This window comes from Phoxinus phoxinus (genome assembly GCF_949152265.1).
Source record: "Phoxinus phoxinus genome assembly, chromosome: 6".
NCBI classification, from domain to species: Eukaryota; Metazoa; Chordata; class Actinopteri; order Cypriniformes; family Leuciscidae; genus Phoxinus; species Phoxinus phoxinus.
This window is the reverse complement of record NC_136881.1, coordinates 44,812,166-44,835,466: the sequence shown is the minus strand read 5'-3', so window position 1 is coordinate 44,835,466 and position 23,301 is coordinate 44,812,166. Positions and strand designations below refer to the sequence as shown.

At 42.7% G+C, this 23,301-nt stretch overlaps 1 protein-coding gene across 1 annotated transcript in view; it reads left to right on the top strand.

The window, feature by feature from the left end:
- The first annotated feature begins 3,335 nt into the window (after positions 1–3,335).
- The window catches only part of LOC306999955 (integrin alpha-L-like), a 25,824-nt gene continuing 5,858 nt past the window's right edge, over positions 3,336–23,301 (top strand). The window contains exons 1-18 of the mRNA XM_079615096.1: positions 3,336–3,413; positions 8,511–8,643; positions 8,995–9,089; positions 9,331–9,398; positions 16,280–16,394; positions 16,686–16,816; positions 16,925–17,067; positions 18,075–18,225; positions 18,685–18,820; positions 18,928–19,001; positions 20,116–20,245; positions 20,318–20,460; positions 21,238–21,384; positions 21,792–21,983; positions 22,202–22,332; positions 22,587–22,735; positions 22,813–22,979; positions 23,054–23,176. Of these exons, the coding sequence (XP_079471222.1) occupies positions 3,380–3,413; positions 8,511–8,643; positions 8,995–9,089; positions 9,331–9,398; positions 16,280–16,394; positions 16,686–16,816; positions 16,925–17,067; positions 18,075–18,225; positions 18,685–18,820; positions 18,928–19,001; positions 20,116–20,245; positions 20,318–20,460; positions 21,238–21,384; positions 21,792–21,983; positions 22,202–22,332; positions 22,587–22,735; positions 22,813–22,979; positions 23,054–23,176 (2,262 nt within the window). The 5' untranslated portion in view covers positions 3,336–3,379. The remainder of the gene's footprint in view (positions 3,414–8,510; positions 8,644–8,994; positions 9,090–9,330; positions 9,399–16,279; positions 16,395–16,685; positions 16,817–16,924; positions 17,068–18,074; positions 18,226–18,684; positions 18,821–18,927; positions 19,002–20,115; positions 20,246–20,317; positions 20,461–21,237; positions 21,385–21,791; positions 21,984–22,201; positions 22,333–22,586; positions 22,736–22,812; positions 22,980–23,053; positions 23,177–23,301) is intronic.

Sequence of the window (23,301 nt, the reverse complement as noted above, 5' to 3'; positions counted from 1 at the left end):
TATTGGTGGGTCTGTTTATTGTTAGACTTTGTTTATGGTACTATTACAAGACATATGAAAATAACAAAATGCTTTAAATTTATTTCAACTAATTACATATCCTCACTACAAATCTCGAGATTACAGTAACATAAAAACTCACGCACAACATATTTAAGGTAATCAACAGAGAATGAAACACAAAATGTAAAAATATAAATTAAACTAAAGATAGAAATGCATTACATTACGTGTCACATGATAATGCCACCTTCTACAGATCATATACAGATGTGAATATGCACACGCAACACGACTCTCTGCACACGCGCGGTCTCTTGCTCGCTCTCCCTCTCTGCCGTGTGCGCGCTACGCGGTTTGGAGCACAGTCTCTGTATCGCATGCACGCTCACGACTAGATTCCGGGAGATTTTAACTAATTTGCGGGCATCAGTCTGGCATAACTAGTCGATCACGAGTGCCTCAACTGGTAGATCTATAGATAAACTCCTATTTCAGGCAACAGATTGTTTTGGCTTTATAGCGGTTCTTGAATAATGTTATTTTCCAGCTAAAGTTAGTTTTGATTGATTCACTTCCGTCGAAAGGATCATTAGTTATTAAATTAGAGACCGCTAAGACGACATCGTTCTCTCTACACAGACTTTAAACTGAGCCTGTGAGAAACACTGATGTTGCTCACGTGCGCATCAGGAATGAACTCTATAGTTATGTGTGTTTGAATATATGTGCGCATGTTTGTAATTCCCTACAAACCAAGCCTTATCAAACTACTTGTCTGGCCTTAAACATTTTAGACAGAATTTTATCACTACGGGTAGATACGCGAAACCGAGATTATCCCCACAACGCTTTATCTGTAGAGTGGTAAAGGGATCCTCCATAGGGAGAGGCTAGTCGGCACTTCAGCGCTGCGGTGTCATCGGGTCCAGGCGAAGGTCCTTCCTCAGATCTGGATCCGGCAGGCTGCGGGAAAACCTCGGATAAACAAAGACAATAAAATTAGCGTAGATGCCATTCTTCTTATGATGTAACGAGTACATCAGGATTTACGGGAAGTGTTCCCAGTTCCGGCTGACCTAATCTATGCAGCCTAACATTGAGTTATAGAAGTCTATAATGTGTTATGTGTATGCTAGGCCGAAGAGATGTGTCTTTAATCTAGCTGTGAACTGACAGAGTGTGTCTGCTTCCCGGACAATAGTAGGAAGACTGTTCCAGAGTTTTGGTGCTAAATAGGAAAAGCATTTTTTGCAGTGTGAACATTGCAAATAATATTGCTTGAGGGTGGGCTACTAACTGTTATTTCCTAAGAAATAGAGGTTCTTATGTTAAAAAGGAAAACGGGGTAGACTGAAATAAGGAGGGAGAGATGTAATGTATTTGAGTTGTTACAACACCTGAGGGCCACTAGAGGGCACCGCCGTGCTGTTGGGCAGTGGGTAAATTAGCTTTTATAGGGAGGGAGCCCTTATTTACGGTGAATGGTCATCATTAAAATTCACGCTGTAAAATGACTTAATGTGTTTTTACACCAAAGGGGCTCTTTGTATCAATGTGTAAGGTGGAGTTGAGTAGTTATTCAAACAAAGATCAATAGACTACTTTACAATTGACTTACTTCCTTATTATTTTTTGCGCAGGTTTTTATAGACAAAAATCGTAAAAAAAAGTGATCCTACTAGGAGGGTCGGGGGGCATGCCCCCCCGAGAAAATTTAGATTTTCCTGATCTCAACATGTGAATTTTAAGGTGTTTTGAAGGCCAAAAAAATGGACAACAGGAGCTTTAAAAGCATGTAGCATGTAGTATTTTATCAGATAACAGATTCTTAAACATGAGAATCAGTTTAAATGTTGCAATGAATTATCCACACTATAAAATGGAAATTCAGAATGTTTATGCTTATTGTTGACTATACACAATCACATATTCGAAACGGGAAAGGCCTTAAACAAGAAATGATTAAAGGATTATTTTGCATAGATGTAACATTTCAAACGCCAATGCAATCATTCTGTGCCCAGAGGCATATGAGCAGTTAGTATGAGCTTCAAAGTTCAGTTTCAGCTACTTTTTTTTCCCTAAATGAATCAATATTTGTGGACTAATCTGTTCATTTAATCAATGGTTCAATTACTCACTCAAAGACAGTCACTTGTCGCCGCATTCTGGCTTAATGATGCAAGTTGCGCAAACACGAACAAGCGGAGTGATACAAACAGGGGAAAGTCGAACACATTCGAGGTAAAGTTATACAAATATATTTATAGAACAATAATGGCAATATATTTAATAGTGGGCTTGTGTTGTTAAATTAAGCTTATAGTAGGCCTATCCACTGTCTGTCTTTGATCTAACTGATTATTTCTGACGGTCATTTAAAACTTCTATAGAAAAACAGCTGTTTATACTTACTTTTTATCTCGCACTATATGACCGTAAACTGAAGTGAAGCGTCGCGTTGGGATTCGCGCACGGCTCGCGCTCCTGTAAATCCCGCTTGCTTTGACTGGACTCAAACATTTTGACATTGACGAGCGGTGTTTGAGTGCTGAAGCAGCTCAGATGAAGGTTATCGTCGCGATGGGCGAATCATTGCAGCACCAAGTTAGAGTATTAGCCAATTATTTACACTCTTTCATTATATACAACCTTAAAAGAAAAGGTTCTTTTAAGGTTCTATAGGCGCTTCGTATTTGGAACCCCTAAAAGGTTCTACAGAACCCAAGAAAGGGTTCTTTCTTTTCATTATAGAACCTTTTTAGCATAAAAGGTTCCTTGGAGTTGAGTAAAGAACCCTATGGTTCTATATAGAACCCCAATGAACCCTTTTTTTCTAAGAGTGTAGAACCTTTTAGGGGTTCCAAATACGAAGCGCCTATAGAAACTTTTAAGAGTGTACACTCAACAAAATGTATATTTGGTGCTGAAGGAGACGGAGCTGAGCTCCAGCAGGGTGTTGTGGACCCGAGGAGGCATAACCTCTGCTGTTGGGTTTGTTGTTGTTGCAGTGTGCCGAATAAACCAGTTGAAACAGTGCAGTCAGATCTCCGGTTTCCCTGAAACACAAATAGAATAATGTTATTATAGCATATTGATGCATTCATAACACAGTCATTGACGAATGCACAAAACGTGCAAACTACTAAAAACATTATGAACTTTACGAAACGATAGACAATTGTAGTTCAAGGTCGCGCTGGAACTTTATTCACCTTTTTTGAAATAATCAATTAAACCTGCCGAGAAACGAGGAGCGTGAACTAAAATTAGATTGATTTGGACCACAAATATCTTCATAGTTCTGGCTCTGATCCAAAAGGAGTGACCGTGGGAATAAAACAGGATCTCCACAGACCGGCTCAGAAACATCAGGATGGAGACGCACAGCTGGATTCTCTTCATTTGGGGTGAGAGGTTTATAAGATATCTCATCCGTAAAGTTAATAATGCTACAGTTTTCTTGTAGTGTTTGTGTCAGTCTTCAGTCATTGTTTTCTAGAGCCCGTTCTGTGAAGCGCACGAGTGTTTACTCGAGAAACGAGCGGTATAGTGAGTGTATAACACTGATTTTGCACTGTTTTTACACCGAGTAAAGACACACACCGGGAGAGATTCAGTCGTACTGGCAGCTCTTGTATAAACTCTTCTGAGCTGCTGAGAGATATCGAAACTAAAACTAAAGCTTGCAGACATCTAAAGAAGTGTGTGTTAGAACGTCCATTATTGAGGTCGCTATATTTGTCATCTCTGTCCAGTAATAATCTGAAGCTTGTTTCCGCCACAGAACAAAACATTTTAAAAATAACTGCGACTTTTTATCTCACAATTGCGAGTTTAGGGTAGAGCGGAGGAACCCCCCCCCCCCAAACCCCACCTGTTTCCCCCAAAATAACCATTAGAGAAAGTCAAGATTTACTGTTCCCATGTCAACGGGGATCCACAAATCTCCACGGAGAAGCGGGTCAGCGGCGAGTTTGAAGAGAAGAGGATTGCATGATAAGTGCTATAACTTCCAGTGTTTAAGAGAATATTGTTCTGCAGGATATCTCAGTGATGTATGATAGATGAATAGTGAAGTCTGTAGTTTGAGAGCATAGGCTATGTTATTTATAACTAATATAATTATATTATTATTATATTTTTAAGTCATAGCTTGTGGGGTCCACATTAACATATTTATGTCTATCAAATAATTTGTTTTGCACTTATTGCAGTATAACTAGGTGGTAAAAACAAAATATTTGAACAAAACATGAAAAAATCACCTCAAGTAAGCATTAGCTAGCTTTCTAGCACAGTTTCTGATGGAAGGTGGTTAGGTGACCCAATGATAAAACATAGAGTGGCTTTTAATGCATTTATTGAATATATTTCACTACATAAATACACTAATTTATAAGTTTCATATTTATTTACGGTTTTCTGTTTGTTTATTTATTTATTTATTTATGCACTACAACATATTTGTTTGCAAGGCTCAGTTATATATGATTATATGTATAAATATAAATTTTAAAAATGTTGGACATTCCTGAAATAAATATCAATATATATACACGTTGATACATCATCATCATCATCATCATCATCATTTCTTTATTCAGGACATACATATAAATTGGTCCATAGCACTATACAAGATAAAGCACATACAATTAGAAAAATAAAAATAAAGAATTGTAAAAAATGACTACACAGTCAAAATTCCACAATACACAAAAAGAGTGTTCAAATATTAGCATATAGACTAAAACGCCAGTGATTCCACAATCCCGAAGTGAGCCTGCACTCAATGCAGGGTTCACTAGTGTTGCGATGATGCTGTTATACGACTGCTAGTCTACACATCTGTACAGGAGATTCCTGAGGACAGCAGGACACGTGGCAGAGCCAGGATGTTTTCATGGGGGTGGCCAGGCAAGGGCCAGCAAACAGTCTGGGGTGGCACAGACATTTTTATTATTTTAATTTAAAAATGAGTTTGACTATAAGTATTGGACTGTTTTAGTGCCTACACAACTGAATACAGTTAATTTATACTTAATTGTAATTGAGATAGTAGTGAATTAGGAATCATGGAATACTGAGTGAATTTTTATCTTTTTTATTATTATTATTCACCACCTCCAGGCATATTAATAAAGGGGCACACACTATACCTAAAGTTTAACTTGCTCAGTTAGCTTGCTTCTGGTTCTCAAAACACCCAATAGCTTGTTCTACATTGTTGCACCTTCATGAATGAGACATGCAGATACTACTGTAGCTCAAAGATTAATCAACCTTCAGTTAATTTGATATAATCATTGAATTCTTCAACCAATTCTGAGTTTGTAAAATAAAAATTGCAACTGAAAAAGTTAACACTGCATGTTTAACTTTTCTATATTAGTTGTCAAAATAAATAATTGCAACAGTTCTATCATAGGCTACCTAAATTAAAAAGGAAAAAAATGTCTCTTTTGAATCCCCATGTGCAATAATGTGAACAAGGCGTTAGTCAACAGCACATAAATGCCAGAATGTAAAATTAGTTATTTTATGGGTTTAAAAATTATACATTTTTGTCCTCTTTACAAATTAACGCCAGCTAGTACAAATGCAGTGCTCACATTTATTTGTAGGCTACATTTAAAAGTGACATCAGTTCTTGCCTTATATTGTGATCTCACATAGCAGATTATTTTAGTCACAGACAGATGTGACGCATAACAAATACATGATGAATGCATGCAGTTTTGACACAGCTTTAATCGCCTTTTTGATTATTTCACGAGTCAATTGACGTCAAAACACGCTGCATTTGCGCACCGCGAGCACAGTACAACGGCGGAGAGGACAGCAAAGTTAGTTTTACTGACATTTGGCCTGACAACATCTCATCTTACCGAAGATAGCCAACTGATGTGGGACAACGCGCGCCGCTTTTCTCAGCATCTGACAGAAGTGTCACCAGCTGTCACACACATCTTTCAAAATAAAAATGGCATCAGAAAAACAAAGATTTACGCTTGTTGTTTCTTTGACTGCACACTAGCGACGGTCTTGCAACCCACCAGTTGAGAAACATAAGCCCCATTCACACAGCACTTTGAACCCGGCAAATTGCCGGCAAATTGCCGGAACGCCTTCTGTGTGAACGCAAACACGACCCGGGTTTAATGCCGGGATCGATGCCGGGTTGGGGACCTAGTAACATTGCCGTGTTCAGACCCGGAACGCGCGCTGTGTGAACAAAAGCCAGGACAAATGCCGTAAGGGGTGTGTCGTAGTGATGATGCACGAGCCTTCGCAATGACGTAGTTATCGTGCGACTCTGTTACTCTGTTAGAAGAAAGTTTGTGTTCGTCATCGATACAAGAAAGAACGAAAAGATGTCTGCAAACTGGACTGAAGCAGAGACCCGAGAGCTCCTTGCAATCCGCGCCGAAGCTGAGATCGTTCGTTCGCCACCTTATACGTCACATCATAACGTCACGCGTCTATCCGGCACATACCCGGGTTGTGTGTGAACGCGCTCTCTGATTCCGGCAAATCACTGGCAGTGTGAATGAACCATTTTCAAACGAACCCGGGTCAAATCCCGGGTCACTTTATCCGTGTATTTTCCGGAATCTCTGTGTGAAAGGGGCTATTGACTCTATATTTACTATGCGTATATCACTGTCTGTTGTTCTGCTGAAGCTCGTTCGGCACCTGCACATTTCCGCACTCGTTTGACTTGCGCTGGCGCTGAGGTGCAGTTGGAGTGCGAGTCTCACTTTTTTTTTTTTTTTTTTGGTCTTAAAGAGACGGTTCTGCGTTTAAAAAACTTAATTATTGACAATAAAAAAAGAGACCGAAACAGCAGTTGTGAGAGGGGTGGCCAAAGGAGTGGCCAAGTTTAGGCAAAGGGGCCACCCCCTAGATCCGCCAATGAGCAGGACACGTGAAGACATGAACACTTACACACATTTGGCTCACACTGCCCCCTCGTGGCAATTTAAGCAGCAGCCTCAAACCATTATATGCCACCTTGAGTTTCTGCTTTCTTTATAGCGCCGCCACAAGTGGGCAGTGTACATCGGAGTGCAAAAAGCTTTAAAAAGTGTGGTCTTCACAGAAAGTGAACACATACTAAATTTGCGATTCAGGATATTAGCTTGTGCGTACAACATACAATACTGTGAATGTCCCTATCATCAGACAGGTCATCAGTTATATAGTGTCCTAAGTACTTGACCTCATCACACACTTTAAGTAAAGTACCAGACAGATAAAAAGCAGGAGATGAGAGTTATGTCCTCCCTGCTTCTAACAATCATTATATTACTCTTCTTAGAGTTGAACGTAATATCAAAGTCCAAGCCATATTGGGAACATACCCTTAGTAGCTGTTGAAGGCCAGCACTATATGGACAAAGAATGACCAGGTCATCCGCGTACATTAGATGGTTGATAATGGCGTCCCCAACCCTACTTTTCCACAACTGTTCAACAACTTTGATAGGTCATCCATATAAATATTAAAGAGAACGGGGGACAAAATGCTTCCCTGCCTAACTCCATTACTTACACTGAATGAGGCAGACATAGAGTTACCCCACTTCACACACATTGACTGATGAGCATACCAACTCTCACTAGATATTTGGGATCCCCTCTGTTGTACAGTTTGTAGAATAGCTTCTCATGATTTACATGATCAAAGGCTTTAAAGGCATCAATAAAACACAAACAATTGTGGAATTATGCCTGTTATACAAATCTAAAACCTCCTTTAGGGCACAAATACACATATCAGTGCCATGTTTAGGTTTGAAACCAAACTGATGGTCAGAGGTCAGGACAACATGTTCCAGCCTATTCAGTATAATCCTCTCCAAGACTTAAAATACTGGCTAAAGCTACAGGCCTGTAATTATCCACGCTATTAATCTTACCAGCGTTTTCTTTGACGATAGGCACTAATGTGACAGATAAAGTAGAGTCCGGTAAAGTACCATGGACTAACAGCCCAGTAAAACAAATAGCAGTTAGGGGACAGAGTTTTCTACTTGCAAATGTCAAATGCTCCGCAGATATCTCGTCCATACCGCATGCCTTATTATCCTTTAGCATCATAATAGCATCATATATTTCTAGAGGTAGAACAGTTATCTTCATTACTATCAATGTCACCCATCGTAAAATACTTACTTTTAACACAGTTAAACAGCTCATAGTAATGTTTCTGCCACAGCTGAGTCATTTCTTCAGAGCCATTAACACATCAATATTCGTTGGTAACGATGTTTTACAATTATTCATTCTTTTGATTTCTTTCCAGAAATCAATAGGACTATTATATTGCAGCTTCCTTGCCAGAGAGTCCGACCTCATTGTATTTTCCTTCCTCTTAATGAACCGGAGAGCATATTTAAACTTAGCATTTGCCTGTTTCTTGTAAGAGAAACTTTAGCTTTTAACTTTTTGAGTGAATCTTTCTGAAAAAGTCTCACCAACGTGTCCTGATGTGTCAACAGTGTGTCTCGCTTCTCCAGCGTCTCTCTCAGAGGCCTTCAATATCGACACTGAACATCCACTGAGATTTAACGGCACGGCAGAAGATTTCTTTGGTTACAGCGTTTATCAGTCTGAGTTTGAAAACAGGAAACAGTGAGTGACACACACACACACACACTCGCACACACACGCACACACACACACACACACACACACACACACACACACACACACACACACACACACGCGCACGCGCACACGCACACACACACACTCACACTCACACACTCACACTCGCACACACACACACGCACACGCACACGCACACACACACACACACACACACACACACACTCACACACGCGCACGCACACGCACACGCACACACACACACACGCACACGCACACGCACACACACACACACAGACTGGTTGCTAGGGTGTTCCACATGGTTGCTAGGGTGTTTTCTGAGGGTCTGGTTGATTGTGAGTGTGTTTTTGGCAGGATCATCGTTGGAGCGCCATTAGAAGGAAACTCGACGGGTGAGATGTACAGTTGTTCTGTAGATCTGCAGTCCTGCACACCTCTTCTCTGGCCAGGTATCACCGTCACACACACACACACACACACACACACACACACACACACACACACACACACACACACACACACACACACACACACACACACACTATCTGTCATGGACTTTCATTGATCATCTGCATCTGACTTGTGTTGTTATACTCTCTCTCTCTCTCCCCCCCCCCAACCCCCCCCCCCCCCTCCAAACACCCCCCCCACCCCACCTCCACCCCCCTGATTGACACCCCTGATTGACAGGCTCAGAGAGCGTTCGGTTCTTCGGCATGTCTTCTGCTGTGTCGTCTGATGCTGCCGGACGCTTGACTGTAAGTTCAACAGCTTCCTTCATTAGTCGCTTCAGTGTTTGACTTCTGATCACAGTCTCTCCTGTACTTGTGTCCGGTGAAGAACGGAAACTGCAGGAATGTTCTCTGCTTTTACTGACGGTCAAACTGATTGTAGGAGAGACATTCACAACTCTCTAAAACTTCTTAAACAGTCCCTGAAATTATTTCTGTCATTACTTACCTCCCTCGTGTCCGTTCAAACCCACACGACTTTCTTTCTTTAACGAAACACACAAAAGGTGACCCTAACTAATTATGATTCGTGCAATTGAATCGTGACTATTCAAGGTGTACTCAAAAGTTCAGTGTTTAGCAGTGTTGTTGAGTTCTCGTTCAGCTCTGGGGTAAAAGCTATTCTTAAGTCCATTAGTCCGTGATGCAATAGCCCTGAGACGCCTACCAGAGGGCAACTGGACAAACAGACAGTGTCCAGGGTGGGATGATCTGTGAGGATGTTATCCGCTCTACTCAGACAACGTGAGTTAAATAATTGCAGAGAGTCGCCGATGATTTCTGATTTCAAATTTTAGATAAAAAAAGAAAAGAAACACAAACTCGTTGCACTGTATGGTCGAGATTAATTCTGATGGCAGTTTTTGAGGGGGGGGGGGGGGGTCCGTTTTTCCACTATCGAGAAAAGAACTCGAGCATTATTTATGTTTCATATTCAATCATATTCTTATATTGTGGTATAAAAGATCGGTACTTACACACGTCTGAGTTCGCAGATGCTGACGCTTGTGTATACATAAGTATAAAGAGCATAAATAGGGGACTCAGCACACAACCTTGTGGGACGCCTGTGCTGAGTGTGAAGGTGGAGGACAGACGGGGCCTGACGGTCTGAGGGCGATTTGTCAGAAAGTCTTTGATCCAATGACAAATGGATTGGGAAAAGCCTAGGTCGGCAAGTGTTGTGACCAATCTGCCCGGACTGACTGTTGTGGCGTTCGCCGTGGGCCAGAGCCTGCTGCCATCCGCCTCGCTGGGGAGGAGCAGCGAACGGGGGACTCCTGCCGACTGCCCTAACGCGGAGGAGCCGTCGCCGTCCACCATATAGTATTGAGCCGTCCACCAGGCGGCGGAGGAGTATCGAGCCGTCCACTGAGGGCTATCCAGCGCCACCTCCAGGCACCGCGGAGAAGATCGCCCAGCTGGTGGAGGACCAGATGACAGCGCGTTGTGGGAACCGGACCAATATTTTTAAAAACACGATCAAACGTGTAATTTGCGACAGGTACTATAAGATTTTCTTCTTCCTGTTCCTTTTTTTGTTGTTCATGCACGTCATGCAAGTAATGCATGAATGATTAAACATTTATGTATGACTTGTGCAATAAATAAATACACATGTAAACAAAAACAAACAGCACCGAAAGTGAGTTATAATGCTTTAAGAAGATCATGACTGAATAAACACACAACTTCAGTCTGCTCCTCACACAAACATCACACAATTTTACTTTTATGGTGCTTTTTCTTTTGTTTTTGAAGTTTGAAAGTTTAAAGTTTAAAACAACATGAGGGTGTCATGGTCATGTTTAGTTTCTCTGTCTTGTGTAGTTTATTTTCATAGGTTTCATTGTCTGTATTTTTCGAGTTATTCATTAGTTGTCATGGTTTGTAATTATTTCTCATCTGTTCTCTTTTCTTTGATTATCATCCTTCATGTATATATGCCAGTGGCGAGCAGGGGTTAGTAAAATACTATGGAAAGGGTTAGGTTAGGTTAGGGGTTCGTCGTGTAGCGTCTGGACCAATCAGACACGCACTAACAATTCATTATATTTAATGAATAATCCAGCAAACTCTCTCTCCCAACAAAGGTCTATAAAACTCCCCCCAAAACTAACATCACAAATGAAGCTTACCCACTGGCAGAACCCGGTGTCCAGTTACAGGACACATTCAGACTGATCACAAGTTTTACGACCCCAAAAGGAGTTTCCAGAGAGTTGTGACACTCACTTAATTCTGACTGAGAAGGAGAAATAAACCCTGTATATTCTATATATCCTATATATTCTCTCTCTATATATATATAACCACTTGAGAAATGTATAAACATGCATCTAATTTTCCCATCTCATGATTTTCCTTTTATGTGGTTTGGCTTATGTTTTCTTGTAAACTCTAATGGGTTAATGTTTCAAATTTTGCAAACTATGGTTAACCAAAATCATGCGTGGCACGTTTGGTCTCTATAAACTCCAAACTTCGTCCCCCATTTGTTAATTTACATTACATTTTGCTAACTTTGTGACACATTAGTATTATAAGAATCTTGAAGATTCTTCTCTTAAACACCCAATGAAATGACATATTCAAATGCCTCCTAGAACACAATGGGTCGTAAAATTTTCCCTCCTAAGGAAACACTTCTTATTGGCTCAAAGACCCCAGAGGCTGTGACATCTTCACGCTTTAAAATCACTGATCACAAGATCCGCCTTCCTCTTCCGTTCTCTTACCCGCTCTCTTACTCTCACGCTCTCTTACTCTCGCGAGTCCTTCCTGAGAAGTCCTGATGTGAAGATGATGCTGAACTAGAAGACCCCCAAGGACCCGTTTTTCCCTCCTAAGGAAATAACAAGTTTAACAACAACAATAACACTTGCTCTTAGTAGTATAAGTAAGAAAGACATTTCCCATGCCCCGCAAATGTACATTTCTATTAATCAATTAATAACCAATATTGAGGGTACACAGGATGAACTGAGTAATTGGTTGTAATGTTAATGTAGCTACATTAAGTTTATCCGATTAACTGATCCAAATATTCATAATCAATTATAACAAGTTATGATTGGTTTTTAATATTTCGTAGAGCTAATTTGCTACAGTCGCAACTTAAGCCCAGATCCAAGATATTTTCCAGCTAAAGATAGTTTTGATTGATTCACTTCCGTCGCAACGATCATTAGTTATTAAATTAGGGGCCGCTAAAGACGACAGCGTTCTCTCTACACAGACTTTAAACTGAACCTGTGAGAAACATTGATGGCGCTCACGTGCGCATCAAGAATTAATTCTATAGTTATGTCCATGTGAATATATGTGGGCAGGTTTGTAATTCCCTACAAACCAAGCCTTAACAAACTACTTGTCTGGCCTATACATTTTTATACAGAATCCTCGCTAGTTTAGCCCAGCTCCAAGTCGTCTCAATCATCGCTAGTTTAGCCCAGCTCAAAGTCGTCTCAGTCATCGCTAGTTTAGCCCAGCTCCAAGTCATCTCAGTCATCGCTAGTTTAGCCCAGCTCAAAGTTGTCTCAGTCATCGCTAGTTTAGCCCAGCTCCAAGTCATCTCAATCATCGCTAGTTTAGCCCAGCTCCAAGTCGTCTCAATCATCGCTAGTTTAGCCCAGCTCAAAGTCGTCTCAGTCATCGCTAGTTTAGCCCAGCTCAAAGTCGTCTCAGTCATCGCTAGTTTAGCCCAGCTCAAAGTTGTCTCAGTCATCGCTAGTTTAGCCCAGCTCCAAGTCATCTCAATCATCGCTAGTTTAGCCCAGCTCCAAGTCATCTCAATCATCGCTGGTTGAGCCCAGCTCCAAGTCATCTCCGTCATCCAGCATCATGTCTTCGATGTCAGATGCATCTGTCAGGCATTAAAGAGAGGGATAAAGCTTTTCTGCTGGACGCACCGCTATCGCCTTCTGGCCTGTTCGGCGACGCAGTCACTACTGTCGTCGACAGGTTTCAGGAGGCGAAAAAGCAATCAGCGGCGTTCCAGCAGTATCTCTCTCGCCGCTCAAAATCTGGGTCTAGGAGGGCTGGTTCAGATGGCCAGCCCCAGCCATCAACTAGCTCCCACCGCCAGGAACAGAGAGAGAGCGTTTCCTCTAGAGCCCCTCCTCCGGGAGCTTGGCAACAGAGGAAACGCTCTCAATCGAAGTCCTCTAACCAGAAGGGCGACCTGAGGGCCGTCCTTCAGGCGAAGAGGGCTTCGGGAAAGAGGTCCTAACCGAAATGGTAGGACCTCTGAGGGCTGCACTCTCTCCCCGCACGTTCACCAAGTGTATGGATGCAGCTCTGGCTCCACTGAGGCTTCAGGGCATTCGTATACTGAATTACATCGACGACTGGCTCATATTGGCCCAGTCTCGGGAAATGGCAGTTCGGCATCGAGATGTCGTCCTTGGCCACATTCAGAACCTGGGGTTAAGGCTCAACACGAAGAAAAGCGTGTTGGAACCAGCTCAGAAAACGATGTTTCTGGCCGTGGTATGGGATTCGGTTACGATGCGGGCACATATGTCTCCCGCGCGTGTCGAATCAATCCTGGCCATGGTGTCTGGGATAAAGCTAGGCCAGGCCATCACTGTACAGCGATTTCAAAGACTGCTGGGCCTCATGGCAGCGGCATCCAACATAATTCCTTTGGGCCTTCTACACATGAGGAATCCATTCCGTATAATCAGGGTTACGCGCAGATGCCTTCGTTCCCTATCAATATGGAAGAAACCTTGGTTCCTGTCCCAAGGGCCAGTGTTAGGAGCGTCATGTCGCCGGAAATCCGTTTCGACGGACGCTTCCCTCACTGGCTGGGGCGCGGTCATGGACGGCCGCTTTGCCAGGGGTCTGTGGCAGGACCATCATCTTTCTTGGCATATAAATTGCCTAGAAATGTTGGCTGTTTTCAGGGCTCTGAGGAACTTCCTCCCAGACATCAAGGGTTACCACGTCCTGATACGTTCAGGCAATACATCAGTGGTAGCTTATCTGAACCGATAAGGGGGTTCTATCCAGACTGGCACATCAGATTATTCTATGGTCCCAGGGGAAAATATTATCTATCAGAGCGATATATATCCCAGAGGTTCAGAATCAGGGAGCAGACATCCTGTCGAGGCAGGGGCTGAGGCCCGGGGAATGGAGACTTCACCCAGAGGTGGTGAAGTTGATATGGCAGAGGTTTAGACCAATGGAAGTGGATCTGTTTGCGTCTCGAGAGACGTCCCACTGTCCACTTTGGTTCTCCCTCACTCATCCAGCCCCACTGGGGTTGGATGCCATGGTACAGGCCTGGCCGAGGCTTCGCCTGTACGCTTTTCCCCCGATTGCTCTGCTCCCGGGAGTCCTGGAGAGGGTCCGTCAGGAGGGCATCAGTCTTCTTCTGGTTGCCCCGTTGTGGCCGGCCCGAGTATGATTTTCAGACATAATTTCACTCCTGATAGCTCTGCCATGGCAGATTCCTCTGAGGAGGGATCTGTTGTCTCAGGCAGTGGGAACAATATTCCACCCTCGGCCGGAGCTGTGGAAATTGTGGGTATGGCCCCTGAGGGGGCTCAGTACCTAGATGCTGGACTATCAGCTGGGGTGGTTGAAACCATACTTAGCTCTAGGGCTCCGTCTACTAGGAGATTATATGGCCTCAAGGGGAATGTCTTTTCCACTTGGTGTAGAGAACATGAGTTAGATCCAGTTAACTGCCCAGTGGCTTCAGTTCTGGAGTTTCTCCAAGATCGTTTCTCCGCGGGTCTCTCCCCATCCACACTGAAGGTGTACGTGGCTGCCATTGCGGCTTTCCATGCACCACTGAGTGATGGGCCTCTGGGGAGGCACCAACTGGTCATACGTTTTCTCGGTGGTACATGGATGATGAGACCGACAATCAGGTCCAGGGTTCCATCCTGGGACCTGGCAGTGGTTCTCGAAGGGCTATCCCTGGCTCCCTTCGAACCCCTTCAGTCTGCTTCGCCCAAGGACCTTACATTCAAGATGGCCTTTCTTTTAGCTATTACTTCTCTTAAGAGAGTGGGAGATCTTCAAGCCCTGGCAGTAACGCCAGCCTGCTTGGAGTTTGCCCTAGGCGGAGTTAAGGCCATCTTGCACCCGAGACCTGGCTACGTGCCTAAAGTGCCTTCTAACGTAGCACGGTCCACGGTCCTGCAAGCTTTTCATCCTCCACCTCATGTGTCGGCAGAAGAGGAGAGGCTTCACTTGCTCTGCCCGGTTAGAGCCTTGAGTGTTTACCTTGAGAGGTCCTCTTCTTGGAGGAGGTCGGACCAACTGTTAGTGTGTTTTGGGTCACCTAAAAAGGGGCTCCCGGCATCCAAACAAACTGTGAGCAATTGGATTGTTCAGGCTATTACTTCAGCCTACAAGGTGCGCAATTTGCCTTCACCTTTGGCCGTAAGGGCTCATTCTACTAGAGGCGCATATTCGTTCCCCAAAGAGTCGTTTTCAACGACGCAGTGCGAGTTCCCTACGAAAGGGAACGTCTCGGGTTACGACTGTAACCCTTGTTCCCTGAGGAGGGAACGAGACACTGCGTTGTCTTGCCACGCCCCTTAAACGCCTGTGAGCGGCTTGCTTCATCGCGAGGCTAATGTGTCTGTGTGCCGGTGTGACTTTATACATCTGGTTATGCCGTCACATGTTACGTCACGACACAACACCAATCAGGATTGGATTAGTTTCATTCATACTTCAGAGACGCATGCTAAGGGAGCGTCCCCAAAGAGTCGTTATCAACGACGCAGTGCGAGTTCCCTCCTCAGGGAACAAGGGTTACAGTCGTAACCCGAGACGTTCTTTAGGTATCATCATCTGTGAATATAAGCTCTTAGTTTCTTCAGTTGATTGTCTCGTGTTAACGTTATGTTAGTTGTGTGGTGTACGTTTATCTCTTGGTGTTCATTAAAAGCATCTATTCATTCATTCTGCATCACGCATCTCGTTCGTTGGATTATCACACAGCAACCCCTGACAGAGCGAGAGTAAATGATGACAGAATTATAATTTTTGGACAATTCTTTTAATTGTTAATGTTCATATTAAAATGTGGAATTAGGTCTAGATTATCTTTTGTGTGATTTGATCCTCCTGATGTTTGAGATATTGTGTCTCTTTCTCAGAGCTGCAGTCCGTATCTTCCTCATGAGTGTGACGGAAACTCGTATCTGAACGGCGTCTGCTACCAGTTCAACAGCAGTTTACAGGCCGTCTCAAACTTCACCGCCGCTTACCAAGGTCTGACGAGTCTGACACAGAAACCAGCGAATTACGACACTTTTAGCACTGAATGCAGTTTAACTATTTCAGTCTTTAATACTGTAAACCATGTGTTGGGTTCTTAGTAACAGTTCAGTTGGTGTGATGATTATTGACAACTCAATTAAACACTAAAGACATGATTAAAGACATTATGTAAATACTTGGGAAATATATTAATTTATTGGCCATCTTGTCAATAATTTATGGTTTGATTGCTAAAAGAAGTTGTCGTAACAGATGTTTCCATATCTTGTGTTATTTCTGCAGAATGCACGAAGAGAGAAGTCAATCTGGTGTTTCTCTTTGACGGATCCAGCAGTATGAAACCACCAGAGTTTGAAAAGAACAAAAAATTCATTATAGATGTTATGAAAAAACTTTCAAACTCATCCATAAAAGTAAATCAATCCACCACTATTAACGTGGAAATATTGACATGTAATTGTCTATAGTTTGCTAATGATGTTACGGCACGTGTGCTTGTTGTTTGTCTTTCTGTGTGTCAGTTTGCTGCTGTCCAGTTTGCAACAGTTCCCAGAACTGTGTTTGACTTCAACGACTATCAGAACGGCTCCGCTGAAGGCAAACTCATGAAAGAGGCACACATGAAAGCTCTCACAAACACATACAGAGCAATCAACTATGTCTTGTGAGTGAAACCTTCATATGTTTATGAATGTTCACTGAATTTATACTTTAAGAGAAAAACTCTTGAAATTCACATAATATAAAATCAAAGATGGCTCTTTCTGGTAAACACACTGGAGTTGGACTTTTGTCGTTGCATAAATTAGAAGTTAAAGGAGAACTTGGCAACTTTTTTAACTTAATAAAACTGTCTAGAAGTTAAACAACCTGTTCTGGTGATATTGGTGACTTTCCCCGCTCCCCCCAGCGCTCCCAGGCGGAAAACCAACCTTGCAACTTGGGGACTACCGTCCCGGCAAGATAGAAACTGGAAGTCTCGTGAGAAGCGAGAACGAGAACGAGAGACACGAACTGCTTTATGGTTGATAACAGAATACAAAATATACATGTCACTGTTCTATGATAATGTGTCTGATGTATTACCCACCGGGTAAATCGGCTTGCTCCGATCATAACAAATGCACATGAGCAGCGGGAGAAAGGGGGAGGAGGGCGCCGCAAGTGTTGCGACAGTGTTGTGAAATATACGTCCCACAGCTGTACGGGGAGCTCGTGGGGAAAACATGCGACAACAAAAGTCAAAATCAGCCCAGAAATTACTAGAGTTGCCGAGTTCTGTGTTTAATTCACATTGGTGTACAATACAATACAATACAAACTTTATTTCTAAAGCACATTTTAAAACAACCATGTTGACCAAAGTGTGTTACATTTCCATGAAACAGTAAATAGACATGATACAACACCAGACAATTACAACAATTCTCATGCCGGATTAAAAGCCAAAGAATAAAAATGTGTTTTAAGTCGCAATTTAAAAACGGGAAGGCTGGGGGCCAATCTCACATGAAGAGGCAATTCATTCCACAGTCTTGGGGTTGCGACGGAGAAAGCTCGATCCCCTCTTGATCTTGATTGGTGTAGAAACAAAAGAGGCATGTTGAGACTGATCAAATGTTTATATCATATAATGTTTATGTCATTATTTATGATTTATTACATCACCAGAAAGAATCTCCTGAATAGCACGTCATCTGGAGCCGATCTCAGCGCTCAGAAAGCCCTGGTGATCATCACAGATGGAGATCCCAGCGAACCGATTGATGAATCTATCCTCAACAGATGCGATGAGCTGAATATCCTCCGCTACATCATTGGGGCGAGTTTCTTTAAAGCTCAAGCATGTCATTTAGAGTTTGTGGTGTGTCAGTTTCATGTTCAGAGTCATAAGTCAGTCACTGGTAGTTTGATTCCTAAGGGTTGTGGTTTGTTTGAGCTGCCGGACATGTGAACTTCTCAAACAAACACGTGAGTTTGGGGCGGGAATATTTGATTGACTGACCAATGGCAAACTAGGATAGTGTTTAAGAAACCTGTCCGGAAACAGTCATTATGTGTGTAATTTGGTGTCTCTAGTTGTGCAGAAATGACACACTTCAGCTTTACATTACAAGTGCTACAAGCACTGATCTATCACAGGTTTATCACAGTGTGTTACCATTTTTCAAGAACAAACATCCAAGTTCAATAAATGATGTTTTACATATTGGGCTGTTTCAATTCATATGTTATAAAAAGTGTTTTTGCACAGTCAGACTTAATGACGTTTGTTTGTCAGGTGGGACATGTTAACTTAACCACACTCAGACAGCTGGCTTCAGAACCAAAACCAAACAACACCTTCTACATTGAAGACTACAATGGACTCGAAGGACTTCTTGACAACCTACAAAAAAAGATCTACAACATTGAAGGTAAAATGCAAGCGTAAAGAAAATGGACATACTGTATTATTTTTAAATAAAAGCAGCTAATGAAGAATCCACTGATGATTTTAAGAGTTTTCCTTCTGTGGTTTCAGGGTCAAAGGACACACACAGCAAAGACAGACAGAAAGAGTTATCGCAGAGTGGATTCAGTGTCCTCTACCACAAGGTCAGAAATATCATATATAATAGAAATACAAATGTACAACACATTAAGTCAAGTCAAGTCATCTTCATTTATATATTATGTAGATTGTTTTAAAGCATCTTTACAGAGATAAACGGATAATTTAAAGGGATAGTTCAGTTTGAAATAAAATTTTGGTATGTTTTAGCTTACCTCAAGGGCATCCAAGATGTAGGTGTCTTTTTTTCCGCAGTAGTTTCAATTTTGATATTTTTAGGTCAAACCGTTCTTGTCTGTCAGTCATATCATGCAGGTCTATGGTCACTGTCTCAAAGAGCACGCACAGAGAAGTCCAAATTAAAACAATTCCCCATCGTCCAAATTAAACAATTCCCCATCGTAAGTACACATTGATGGCCTAAGACACGAAACGAGCGGTTTGTGTGAGAAAACGAACAGTATTTATATAGTTTTTACCTCTTGTAACACAGCCACATCCAACTGATCTGAGGGCGCGAGCGCATCCTGGTGTGTGACGTGTGCACAGACTGGTGCATAGATATGTATACACTAGATGTCGCATTAAAGACATTCGTTTCAACGAACTGCCGTAGCCAAGGCGACATCTAGTGTATACATCTATGCACCAGTCTGCATACACGTCACACACCAGGATGCGCTCGCGCCCTCAGATCACTTGGACGTGGCTGTGTTACAAGAGGTAAAAACGATATAAATACTTCTTGTATCTTGGATGCCCTTGAGGTAAGCTAAAACATACCAAAATTTTATTTCAAAGTGAACTATCCCTTTAAGGTAACAGATCTGGCTTTATAGCAGTTCTTGAATAATGTTATTTTCCATTCATCAATACTGGGTTTCCCACTTGATGTAAAATCTAGGTGCTGAAGTAAAACCAGAGCACCACTGATCTGCTTTATATGCTGCTAAACATAAATAACAAAAACTCTGGACATCTTTCAATGACTCAATGCCACTAACCACTCAGATGTCGCAAATATAAACCAGTGCACACAAACTCCTGGAAATTGTGTAAAGCAGCCAATCAGATGGGAAGAGCCGTTTTTAAGAGTCTCTGGTGATAATTGTAGGTAATATGCTGAGACTGTAGCGGAGACGGCTGTGTTTGTTTCAGGACTCTGCGATTGTGGGTTCGGTTGGATCTAATGACTGGCGTGGATCTCTGTATGAAGTAACAGGATCAGGATCTGGATTTAAAGAGACTGAGATTAAGGATCCATCTGTCAGTAAAGACTCGTACATGGGTATGTTGAAGCTGTTGGTTGTTCCTTGTCTGATGTGTCTGTGCATGTTGTAATGATGCTGATGATGTTCAGGTTACTCTACTGTTCTGGGAATGAGAGGCGGCGTCTCTCTTCTGTTCTCTGGGGCTCCGCGGGCCGAACACAAGGGTCTGGTGACCCTCTTCACCAAGAATGAAAGCACATGGACAGTGACGAGGAACATCACCGGAGAACAAGTTAGTGAAAGAAAAGCCCTCTGACACGATATTAACACTCGCCATCAGCAAGAGCAGAGCTTTACAAATCCTATGCATGAAGCAACCACTTAAAACCTTCACATTACATTCAATGCAAAACCATTAAAACCATCTCAAAAAATTTAACGACCATCTACCAACCACTAAGTACCTTTCTAGCAACACCCTAGTAACCACCCCTAGCAACGGCAAAGTAACCACATAGAAACATCCTTACAAAGCTCTAGGAACTCCCTAGAAACCGCTTATAAACACCCTACAAGAACATCCAAGCAATCACCTAGCAACACTCTAGGAGCTAGTTAGCAACCACTTAGCAATGCCCTAGCTACCACTTACTGTAGCAGCTGTAAAATTAAAATTTGAGTAAAGTTAACAGCATTAACGTATTACATCTAGGCTATTTTAATAAATAAAGAAATAGGACTAACTGAATAAGTTATTCTGAATATTATAAATTCAGATGACCTCACATGATTTTTAGCATTCGTAAGTTTTAATTATCTGTAATAACAAGCATTTCACTTACATTATGGGCTGTACATCAGTGTATAAAACAGGGAAAAGAGTCAAATCATTTCTGCATAGACCGCTTCAGTTTCTAGTGTTCAACATGAAGGCAGGAAGTATTGTGTGACTTGAAGTGTTAGTGGAACATGTTGTTTTCATATTTCATATTTCATATATACCTTTATAGGGTATAAAGATCATATGCTAGAATGCTTTTCCATTCCTTTTGATTCATTTTTGGCTCAGATTGGCTCGTATTTTGGTGCGTCTCTGAGTCTGTTGGATGTGGACTCGGATGGAGACTCAGATTTCCTTCTGGTCGGAGCTCCGTTATTTCACCAATCTCAGCCGAGGGCAGAAGGGAGGCTGTACGTCTACGCTTTATCAGAGGAGGTATGCACAGATTCACAACATTCTCCATTTATAAGTACAGAAACACATGTGGTTAATGTTCAGGGCCTGTGACTGGAAGGTTGCTAGTCATCACCAGTGCAGCGATGGGCAACTTCGGTCCTGGAGGGAAACTGTCCTGCAGAGTTTAGCTCCAACCCTGATAAAAACTCTCCTGCCGGTAGCGTTCTAGAAATCCCGAAGACATTGATGAGCTGGTTCAGGTGTGTTTGATTAGGGTTGGAGCGGTGGATAGTGGCCCTCCAGGAACGGAGTCCAATCCTGCTCCGAGGGGATTGCCATTGTAATAGGTTCCCGGTGACGGACTTCCGCATTAAAGTCATGGAAATACATTGGTTTGGCGCTGGTCATGTGCAAACGAATAAAGATTCTGTTCTCTTTCTCTGTAGTATTTTCAGAAGACACTGAACGAGTCAAACACCGGCAGATTTGCTGCATCTCTGGCTTCACTAAAGGACCTGAATGGGGACGGCTTGTCAGACGTGGCAGTCGGGGCGCCGCTTGAGAACGAAGGGGAGGGAGTCGTCTACATCTACCTGGGCAACCGGACACATGGAATAAACACAGAACCAGCTCCTCAGGTGAGAGTTTGGGTTAGTTCCCTCAATCCCAAACACTGTGCCCAGTTTAACCCAGAATCCCAGACGAGCCGAATGTTCTCAGATAAACAGACAGACATGGCAGGATAAACATGTACAATGATGAACCGCTTTAGCACAGTAGATGTGTGTGTGTGTGTGTGTGTGTGTGTGTGTGTGTGTGTGTGTGTGTGTGTGTGTGTGTGTGTGTGTGTGTTCAGCGGATCCCAGCGCGCTCGGTTCTGCCCGGTCTGCAGCAGTTTGGAGTGTCTCTGTCCGGTCAGATGGACATGAGCGATGATAATCTGACAGATGTCGTGATCGGAGCTAAAGGAGGGATCGTGCTGCTCAAGTAGGACATTTCACAACACATTTACAAATAATGGAAAGATTCTCTTACAGTCTAAACACGAGGTCTCATTTATGAACTCTGGCCACTAAAGTGACTGTACTCAAACAGAGCCAGTTTGTAACTGAACCTTTAGTTTGGAGAATTAATGCAATGATTTGAGCAAACTAACTATCAGTTTGAGTTGGTCAAGTTTGTCTAGCCCCAGTTAGTCTCACGGCACCATTAGCTATTTACTCTTTTCTCTCTCTTCTCAGGGCTCGGCCAGTGATGTCTGTATCTGCAGAGCTCAGTTTCAGTCCCAATGAAATCAGTCTGAACGACTTTGAATGCCCGGGTGACAAAGCGTTTAATGCGTTTAATCTCACTTCGTGTTTCACGGTGAACGAGCGGACCAGTAGCAGTGGTAACGTCAAAGACATCTCAGAGTCTCTGTCACACGAAGAGCACGGCCTCCATGTCTTACCCTCTCATCTCTCTCAGGATCTCTCGAGAAGAACCTGAATATTTCTCTGAACCTGAATGTTGATGTGATGAGAACAGTCCATCGAGGATTCTTCGATCAGAGTGATCCGTCGTCCAGGACTCTGCAGAAGTTCGTCCTGCTGGATTCTGGGATCTCCTGTACCAGATTCCCCATCTTCATGCCGGTACGCTTCATCTACCACAGCTTCAGCCAATCCCGGCAGCTTCGGTTTAACAGCAAATTATGTTTTTGTTTTAGAGATGCATTGCAGACACAGTGTCTCCACTGAAGATACGAATCAATTTCTCACAAACCGAGATGCTTTCTGAAAACTCCACGGCTATTCTTGACATCCACAGCAGGACAGAGGAGCATGTCGAGGTGAGACATCACAGTTATACACTCTAGGCTTGTTAAATTCCTGTCTCTCTCTGTCTAGAAATATCAGGTCCTTCAGCTTTACTGTATAAAGTTTCAAAAGCTCTATGAAAGTTTCTGTTTTGTAT